This window comes from Rousettus aegyptiacus, unplaced genomic scaffold (genome assembly GCF_014176215.1).
Source record: "Rousettus aegyptiacus isolate mRouAeg1 unplaced genomic scaffold, mRouAeg1.p scaffold_m13_p_13, whole genome shotgun sequence".
NCBI lineage: Eukaryota > Metazoa > Chordata > Mammalia > Chiroptera > Pteropodidae > Rousettus > Rousettus aegyptiacus.
Genome location: NW_023416288.1, coordinates 67,854,714 through 67,864,850, shown reverse-complemented (window position 1 = coordinate 67,864,850; position 10,137 = coordinate 67,854,714). Strand labels below are relative to the sequence as shown.

The 10,137-nt window shown below is 39.4% G+C and overlaps 1 protein-coding gene and 1 non-coding gene across 7 annotated transcripts in view; both read left to right on the top strand.

The window, feature by feature from the left end:
- Window positions 1-226: 226 nt before the first annotated feature.
- Window positions 227-334, top strand: LOC118610857. Its single transcript, XR_004954120.1, has one exon. It is a non-coding gene; the product is annotated as a U6 spliceosomal RNA (small nuclear RNA).
- A 3,747-nt stretch (window positions 335-4,081) lies between these two features.
- PTPRZ1 (protein tyrosine phosphatase receptor type Z1) overlaps window positions 4,082-10,137 on the top strand; it is a 162,961-nt gene continuing 156,905 nt past the window's right edge. For 3 of the 6 annotated variants that reach the window (XM_016125176.2, XM_016125175.2, XM_016125174.2), the window contains exon 1: window positions 4,082-4,512. In XM_016125176.2, the coding sequence (XP_015980662.2) occupies window positions 4,455-4,512 (58 nt within the window). In that variant the 5' untranslated portion in view covers window positions 4,082-4,454. The remainder of the gene's footprint in view (window positions 4,513-10,137) is intronic. The other 3 variants (XM_016125179.2, XM_016125178.2, XM_036230980.1) reach the window with 2 other exon arrangements.

Below are 10,137 nucleotides of genomic sequence, written 5' to 3'. Positions count from 1 at the left end.
TTATAGTTCTAGCCACACAGATTCTGCAGGGAAAACACGCTCCTTCCCCCATCTGCCTCTATCTGTATTCATATTAGGGACACGCTGAAAATAATTTGCAAAGTTAGGAAACTTATGAGAGTCCATGGACATTTCACAACCAGAAACAACTAGCCCTGACATCAGACAATTCCCAGACACACCAAAGCGAAATGGTCAGATTTAGCAAATAAAAACGGGATGCCCAGTGCTCACTTCAGCAGCACATACACTAAAATTGGAATGATACAGATATGACAAGCGTGGCCCCTGCGCCAAGGATGACACACAAATTCGTGAAGCGTCCTATATTTAAAAGACAATACAGGACACTAATTAAATTTGAGCTTCAGATAAAAAATAAATTCTCTAAAAAATATAAATATGGCCCAAATATTGCTTGGGAGTGCACGAAAAATTAATTTGTACTAAAAATTATTTATTATACTAAGAATATAGTCCTTAAGTTTATTCATTAAATTTAGTGAATTAAAATTATTTTATACTAAAAAGTATTCATTGTTTATCTAAAATTCAAATTTAACTAGGCATCCTGTATTTTATCTGGCAATGTTCATTCAGCAAAGACATTTTGTAGTAAGTAGCCTTTTAGACTGTGAGTTCCTTTATGATGTAGAGATGGAGGAATTCACACTTGAATGGTCAGCCCCTAAAGCAATGCGTGATACACAATAGAAATGTGTTGAATTTAATCTAAATGTAAAGGATAATTTTTAAAGAAGTGATACAGATGGATGGATGGACAGATAGATGGTTGGATGGATGGATGGTTGGAAGGATGGATATAGATATTTGCTCTATAGCTTATTTTGTTGGTGTAGCTCAACAAAATAATTATTACTGGTACTGGCAAAGAGTGAAGCCCCATACGAGTTATCGCTTTAGCAACTAGTATGAGCAACAACACAGCTGTTATTCTCTTTTGGCTACCACTGTGGCTATGCAGTGGCCGGAAATGGACGCAATCTTTCTGACCATGAGACCTCTGGACTCCCACTGAAACTTCGGTTACACTTGAATTAATCACAGCTCTGGCTGAAAACCAAGATGAAGACCCACTAGAAGATCCAAATCTTCATTTAAATATTTAGAAATTAAACCACGAGTTTATGGTGAAAAGCAAAGGACTCTATGACTTTCTCATAAATTGCCATTGGCAGCCTCTGGATATGGTTCAGTCTAAAATCTCAGATGAGAACTCAAACAAGAGACATGTTCATTAAGCTATTCAACTATCATATTAATAGTATCCCATTTTGTTTTTTTGTTTTTTTTAAATAAATTATTCTCCCAGGACTGTACTGAACTCTGTACATAAATACAAACTTCCAGGACTTAAATGTGATTGACATGTAGAGCATAATATAAATAAACATTACCAGCACACACACACATAAAAAATAGAATATATATCTAGAATATATATAAAATACATAAATATGTACAGAATATAAAATCTATAAATATATAAAAGTATATAAATATATCTGTCTAGCCCTCTACATCTGTCAATCTATATATGAATAAATAGATAGGTAGTTAGATAGATAGATAATGGATAGCGTCAGACTCTGATGTGGGTTTACAGGTTTATAACTTTAAATCACAGTGTCTAATGTACATTGAGCAAGTAAAATATCTCAGCAATGACTGTGACCTCCATAAAACTGAAATGTGAAATACAACATGCTTTTTCTGTTCTGCCCTTCTGATGCCTTGTTTTCTCCCACACCTGGGAAGTTGCAATGACCTAATTTCCAAGAACCTGAACCACCTGAGCCTCCCACTCCATCACCCTTCCCACGACCATCTAATCCACGTTGACTGGTTCTGAGTCAGTTTTTTTATTGCTGTCACTCAGTCACACAGAACTGGTTGACATCCTGCTCCCCACACAGACCTCAGAAGCAACTGGAGTACTCCCTCTGTCTTTCCTGCCTTCCCAGGTCAATGATAACAACTGTGAGAAAAGGATTAGCAGAGACCACAGGATCCACCTGTCCTTTTTACCAGGGTAACTTTGGTTTCAACAGTGCTATGTTTTGTGATCTAATTCAGAAGAGTGACTAGCTGTGTGACTTGGCCAAGTAAGAGGGGAGTTAGGGTGATTTTTGTTGTTTGATTCTTCTGGCAAGCTAGTGAAGTAGACTTGATAATTGAGACCTTAGGGAACATCCTACATGGCTCTGAGCAAAGCTAGCTTTTAAACAGCTGAATTTCTTGAAAGTTTATTTTGTGCTTCCCTCTTGTTTAGTATTTCAAGCATAAGCTCCTCCACTAGGAAATTAATGTTTCCCATCGTCTGACCCCACTTAACCTGATCAATTTTAATTCACACTATTTTTATAGCTCATGACTCCAATTCTTTCATTCTTGTCCCCACCTTTTTAACTTTAATTTTTATCCCTGGTATTCTGGATTAAGTACATCTCTAGGTAACATCCTCTGCCTACTCCAGTTCATACTAAACACTTTCGCTGACCTCTCAGTGCATTTATATTTTATATACACACTTTGCCATGTCAGCAAAAATTTTCTTCCTAAGGGAAAATTGAGCAATCATCAATCCCCATTATGATTCTTTTCCAAGTTGCAGTATTTCCATTTTTCTTTATGGGAAGAATAAGATCAAGGGTCAATATCTAAATATATATATATATATATATATATATATGTATGTATTTTTGGATAAACATCTGAGATCGATTTGAAATTTATTACATGACTACAATCAATTCCTGAAGCAAATTGCACCACTGGCTCTGCACACTTAGCCTGGGGTTCAGAGGCTATGGATATTAGTGAGGACAGGTTGTAACACTCAAAATACATTCAGAACCCAATTTGTATGCAATAAGCTTTCTTTAAAAATGTAAAGCTAAAATACTATTTTGAGACCAGAACAGGACACAGGAGCACATACTGTACAGATAACCTACATCAAATGGATGCTAAGAATACCAGAGATAAATCCAGAGCTTGATTTTCTGTGCTTTATAGAATGGACTCCTGAAAGGATCCAAATTGGGTCTCATGTAAGCAGAAAAATGCTCTTACAGTTAGAGAATATGTAAGTGAAAATCTTTGAAAAGTGCACGAATTTTCAGGGCTAAGTGCAGTCACATTCATAGAGGATAACACCAGTTGTCTTATCTTTTCATTTAGGCTTTAAATTAATTCAACGTTCATGGAACATGGTACCGACTGTTTCTGACTATGTGCAAGGGACTGGGTTATAATAATAAATAAGGCACATTCCCTGCCATCAAGGCGCTCACAGTCTAGTTACGAGACCACCATGGAAACAAGCATGCACAACGTGACATTTCAGCAGAAGGAATGTATTGTGTTTCTGTTGTATATCCTTCAATCAACCAATTAGAAAATCTTCCTGTGCGTCTCGTTGCAGAGTTGAAAGTTCCTCCAAGCAGCAGTGCACAGCAGGACAATTTGATTGAAGTTCGGAGTAGAGGCAAGGGTCTGACTGGTCACAACCACGGTCGGTCGGAGATTGTTTGCAGTCAGCTGCCCTAGAGGTAATAGAGTCTGGAACTCTTTTGGTGATTTGGAAAATGGAAAGGAATAGGGGATAGGAACCCAGCTTTCCTCACCACTTTCAGATTGGACCCACTAAGCATCTGCAGGGAGGACAACAATAAAAATGAAAAACATTTCCAGGAGTGAACCCCAAAGGTCAGTCTCTCGCTGCGCGGGACAAAGAGGGTCTGGTCTCTTCTCTTCCAAAGGGATGAAGGAGTCTTAATGAAGAGACCTTTTCTCTTCGAAGACTCTAAACCCCAGCGGGTTCCACTAACTCCAAAGCTGCAAGGCCACTGGTAGGGGCTGGGGAGGGGGGCGGTCGGGGGGTGTCGCCATGTGAATGGCTGCACTGGGACCTGCACCCTGCGCGCCCGCCGCGCCTCTTTGGCCCCCGCGCGCAACCCCTGCGGGCCGCACGCTCCCGGCTGCCGAGCGCTGCGCCCCCGCCCTCTCCCCCGCCTCCGCCCCCGCCCCGGCAGCGCCGCGGCGCGCACAGCCCGGCCTCGCGCGCACCCGCACACAGGCGCCGCTGCGCGGGGAGCGCTCAGACCGCGGCCGCCACTGCACGCCAAGCGGACCAACTCCCGCCCTCCTGCCGACATGCACCTGGGCTAGTGGCTCCGGACCCCGCGATCACCACCATCCCTCATCCTTCACTCACACTCACACTCACACGCGCTCTCTCTCTCTCTCTCTCTCTCTCACACACACACACACACACAGACACACACACACACACACACACACACACACACACACACACACACACACCAATCTATACACTGGAGAAGAAAATTTTTCCTTCTCGCGTCCTCTCCCTCTGCACCCCGAGAAGCTGAGGAGCCGCGTGGCCGGGTCCCCCGGACCGTCTGGAGATGCTAATCCTAACCCGCTTCCTCGCTTGCCTTCAGCTCCTCTGTGTTTGCCGCCTGGGTAAGTGATGAAACCTCGGTGGGGGTTCCCCTCAGGGATCTTTGGGGACACGGGTCGGGGGATTGCAGAGCATTAGGTACTTGCTGCCGCGGTCGCCTTCGAGCAAGGAGAATAAAGAGACGGTGGACTGGGAGCCCACGGCGTCGGCGGCGGCACTGGGGGTGTCAGCAGCGTGGGAGAATGCGCCCCCTCCCCACCTCGCACCTCCGCCACCTTCCATCTGCCCGCCCGGATGCGAGCTGCGACCGCCACGGGAGAGAGGCTGGGCAATCACTGTCCTCACAGCTCCTCTCTTTCCTCTTTGCAAAGTGTAGAAAGAGCCCGTTCGTTACATATAAGAAGATAAATACCGCCAGAAATACAACCGTGGTGCGGGGCGACTTACTACATCGCGTTTTTGCTGTTAAATTCATGCTACGGATATTGCGGGCTTGAATGAAAAATACACGTGTCTGACGCGAATTACACACACACACACACACACACACACACACACACACACAGCCCCCGAAAGGTAGCTACAGGAACAAGCACCAACCTGACTTTTCTGTGTTTTTTAGTACTTTCAATTTAGTTACAATCAAGTCTGGGCAGTTACTTAAAAAAAAAAAAAAAAAAGTTTCAATCAAAATTTTTATCAGCATTCTGCCACTGCTGCCAAAGTCAGAGAACTGCAGGTTCATGTATTCATGGTTCATCTTCCATCCCCCACCTTACAGGTTACTCATTTAATACTGAAATTGTATCTGGATATAGCCAGTTAGAATATTTACTGAGGATGCAGGTTCAAGTGTTCTGGTCGTTTTCCAGACCTGTAAGATTGGATTTTTGCATTTTATTAAAGAAATGTCTTTTTTTTCCTTCAGGAAGGTTTGCTGTTATAGAATGCAATAGGTTTAGAGGCATAATCCTGAAAGTTAAAAAATGTACCTTTGTTTATGAGTACACATATTTTACTCATTTCAGTTAGAGGATCCTTTTTTTTTTTTTACATTGCTCATAATAAAATAGATATTAACCCACATTTTCATCCAATAGATGGTGCTGCTCTTGGCATAGTAACCTTTACAAAGAGAAATCATTTTCATATTCTAACTAATGGGAATTGAATTGCAAATCTGATGGTAATTGCCAATAGGCCCCCAGATACAGAGGCTTAATTTAAATTCCAGAAGCTTTATGAAAGTACTCAGGGGTGATGTGATGCACACGGTGACATTTAAGACTTGCAGAGGAATCTGGTCCAGGTTTTCTCTAAAATCATACAGTTGATTCTGGAGAGGGGAAGACATTTTTCGAAAGTGTCGTGGTCATCAAATACACACCTGTTGAACTTACAGTTCTATTGTAGATCTGTTTTAACAACAAAGCCAGATCTTCTGGGTACTTAGATTATTATTTAAAGTAATTCTCACTGTAGTATGGAAAGAAATCAAAGAATACTGCTTTGTATACTATCCAAACCACATGCTCTGAGTATATTGTGATTTTTTAAAATTGTGCTATAATTCGCATGGCATACAATTCATCTTTTTAAAGTGTACAGTTCAGTGGTTTCTCGGTATATTCACAAAGTTGTGCAACCATCATCACTATCTAATTACAGAACATTTTAATCATACCCCCAGAGGGGGAGGGGGAAAACTATTAATAGTCATTTCTCATTCTCTTGACCTCAGCCCTGGCCACCAGAAATCTACTTTCTTTTTTTATAGATTTGCCTATTTGGAGCATTTTCTATAAACAGAGTCATACGATGTGTGGCCTTTGGTGTCTGGCTTCGTTCGCTTACGATAATGTTTTCAAAATTCATCCATCTTATAGCCTGTATCAACACTTCATTCCTTTTTGTGGCTGAGTGATATTCCATTACGCCTCATTTTACAAAGGCTTTTCTCAATAAAACATTCTTTGTAGCTTGTTTTGGGTTATTTAGGTCTCAGTTTATTGAACATTTTCTTTAATACTTTGATAATGTAAAACTTAACTGTAAAAAATTAAATTAATTGTTTAAGAGTATCACAAGTTTACTCGATGATATTGGATTTCGAGGCTGGCAGGGGACTGCGTTTGTATCCCTTCCCATTTTAATGACGCTGCTCTTTCGCACTGTTGCCTACAGGCTGACCTAGGGGCCTTGACAACCTCAGATGGGATGCATATCCTGATCTCCGGGTAGCATGTTTCGAAAAACAAAGGCTCATTTTCTACAAATGAAAAATTCAGTCTCAACTTCAGTTATCTTTCCCTCAACATCTACTATAGTATTTGTGGATGTGTTTATTACTCATCTTAAGTGTCTTTCAAGCCAATGAGTGGCCTGGCACATGTAATAGATGCTCAGGAGAGGTCGGTCTCCTGAAGCTTGCTCTGGATGGCAGCTCTGGTAAAATTTGAATGTTAGGCTGCCTTTCTTACCATTATCTGTAACAATTTATAGAATTCACTAAGGTGTTCAGGTTAGCAGTTAAGAATATCTTAATGACCTTATTACTTTGTATGTCCAAAGTATCCTAGTGTTTTGAATGGAAATGTAGACCAATTGCTTCTTTCAAATAACTTTCCAAAACAGAAAAATTCTCAAATTTTTTGGACTGAAACAAATCCTTTCTTTCTCAATTACTATGAGGGACTAAAGAGGAACATTACAGGTTTATTGTTGTTGTTGTTGTTGTTGTTGGGGATGGGGGATGTTAAATGTACTGTGAGTTTATCTATTTGGATAATTCTGTCCAGACTGGCCTGTGGCCTCAATGGTTTAGCTAGATAATGGTTCTCAAACTTTAGAGAATATCAGAATCACCAGGACAGCTTGTTGGAAGAGATTTCTGGGCCCACCCTGAAGAGTTTCTGAGGGTGGGGCCTGAAAATCTCCATATCTAACAAATTCCCAGGATATGCTAATGTATGGTCCAGGTCCACACTTTGACAGCTACTGAGCTAGTTTGACATTTAAATGTTAGCAGAGTTTCTGGATTATTAACAACTTTTTACTGTGGGCTTGAGTTCTGATATTTAACTCAATGTTATTTTAAAAAATCACACTGGTAAAATAGCTTTTAATGTTATTTAGCTAAAGGAGACAAATTAAAGATAATTCCAAGATAATTCCTTGAGTGAATTTGGACCTTTTCCAAAATAATTGACAGGTTTCCTATTAGGTGGAGAATTAATGTGATGACTGTATGACTCTAGTTATTATTTAATCTTGACCCACTGAACAAGTAATGGGAAAAACTGCAGTGGTTTTCCTGTAAAGAGGCTTAACTATGAGTCAGAGAAGAGGTAGGTGTTTTAAGAACTTTTAGGACATAGTTTCTTTCAGCTAATGAGAATTCGGGCTCTTTGAATTAGGTGAATTATGGCCCTGCAAGGGATGCGAGATTCAAATGTTTAAATATTACTGTTAAATATGTCATGAATCTGATTCTGAATTTTTAAGCCATACTTTACCGCTTTAAAGGCCACATTAACTACAAATTAATTACTGAATTTATTCTGTATATGAGATCGGTGGAATCCAATATGTTGTGATTCTCAGCTTTGTCGATTTATCCTCCGAGGGAAAAACAACAATGACAACAACAACAACAACAACAACAACAACAACAACAACAACTGTGACCTGGAATAGAAAATATTCATGCTTTTCTCCCACAAATAATAACTAGTTTCTTTTTAGGAAATTAATTACTTTTAATTTGCAGAATAGCAATTTTCTTTATTTTGTCTCCTTTTTATGTAGACTATGTAGACTATTCAGGGAAATTTGCCAGGATAAATTATTTCATTGATGAATTTATTTGTGTTCTCATATCTGCACTAGAAATTTGGGAACTTGCTTAAAATTTTATGTTGTGAGAATTTTGCCTCTGGCAAAAATTCAGGTTTTTCTGGAAGCATGAGCTGTGTTTTCCCATTCCCCTTTTTCTAAAGAGATATAAGTTATGTCTAACTTGGTAACTTTGCTTGATCACCCATTTGCCAACTGTTCAGACTGCGGAATGGAAATGGAACCCCCTCGTTCAGAACCAGAGGACCTCAAAGAAAGGGCTTGGTTAAGATGATGAGGTTTTATTTTCATTTACCACTGCCTCAGTGTTTGCTGGGTGCAGGCCCAGTGCTGAACATACTATGTACATGTTCTCATTTCATTCTCCCCCAAACCCTTAGAGGTAGGTGTTTTCATTTTCCACATTTTACAGCACAGGAAACTGAGGTACAGAGAAGTCAAGCGACTTGCCTAACATAACACAGCCTGTATCAGCCTTTATGTGCCTTCTGACTCCTACGCTTGATTGAGCCTTTTTCTCTTTCATTCCTAGGAGATGCTATTTGGAATTTACTCATTTGCTTCATATAAAATGTGATGCTGCATTTCATGTTTCCTGTTGCTTTCTGCAGATCTCCATTCGTGACTTTTCCCATGCACTCCCATATTACTTTTTCCCCCCTTTTAAAAAAATTAAGGCATAATTTACCTTTTCTAGGTCTCGAAAGTTTTAACAAATGCCTATGGTCATGCAACAACCACGTAATCCAGATACAGAATATTCTCATTTATAATATTTTAACTACTTTCTTTTATATGTTTACTAAGTGTCCCACATCTGTTAGGCACTAATAATTAAGCATTGCCTAAACATACAGAATCCTACAATCCAGCTGATTTGATTCAAACTTCACATTGAAAACCTTTAAATCTCACTTTTGGAATACTTTCTTTGCTTAGAACTAGTTGAGAATAATAATCATTCTCCATTATCTCTTAGTGTGTTAAGTATCTTAACTTTCAAATATTTTAAGATGTTTTCTATTTCATTGTAGTCAAGGTAAAAGTCAGAGCTAATTTAAAGAAGACATGCATATACTTCAATTATTCTTTAACGTCTAATATTTCATTGGAAATAATTCCTAGTGGAAACTTCAGGTTATAAAAGGAAACCAGTTTTTACCCTTGTTTGTAATTCTTCAGAGACATGTAAACATACTGTATAAACATTAAGAGAAAAACTATTTTATCATCCTGTACAATCCTAAAAGACTTCTATTTTAGAACTGTACTTTCCAATATCATAGTCACTAAGTATATGTTGCTATTTAGTTTTAAATTTATTGCAATAAATTAATAAATTAATTCAGTTCCTCGGTCACATTAGCTACATTTCAAGTTCTCAGTAGCTACATGTGGCTAGTGGCTACTGCATCGGGCGATGCAGATATGAAACATTTCCATGGCTGCAGAAAGTCTATTAGACAGTGTTGTTTTAGAGTCAAAACAGCTGATAAAGTATTGCTAGTGCTTTTTGATAGTATTGATTGACAGTACTGATGAGAAGTTGTCAACTCAACAAGAAAAACTTCTGAAGTTATTACATTATTTGAAGTGTTGATGTATGTGGGATATTAGAAAAATCACAGGGACATTCTGGTGGCCTTAAGTAGAGCAGCAATAAAGAAAGTTCAGTGGCCACTTTGTGGCCTTTATTGACTGATGTTGAACGGGAGAGATTAGCTGCTAGTTCAGAAGTGAGTGCCCTGTTCCCACAGCACATTGTCCATAATTTGTCCAGTGTATTATTTGGCAATGTGTCTGTCTGTCTCCTCAACTAGACTCGCTCCTTG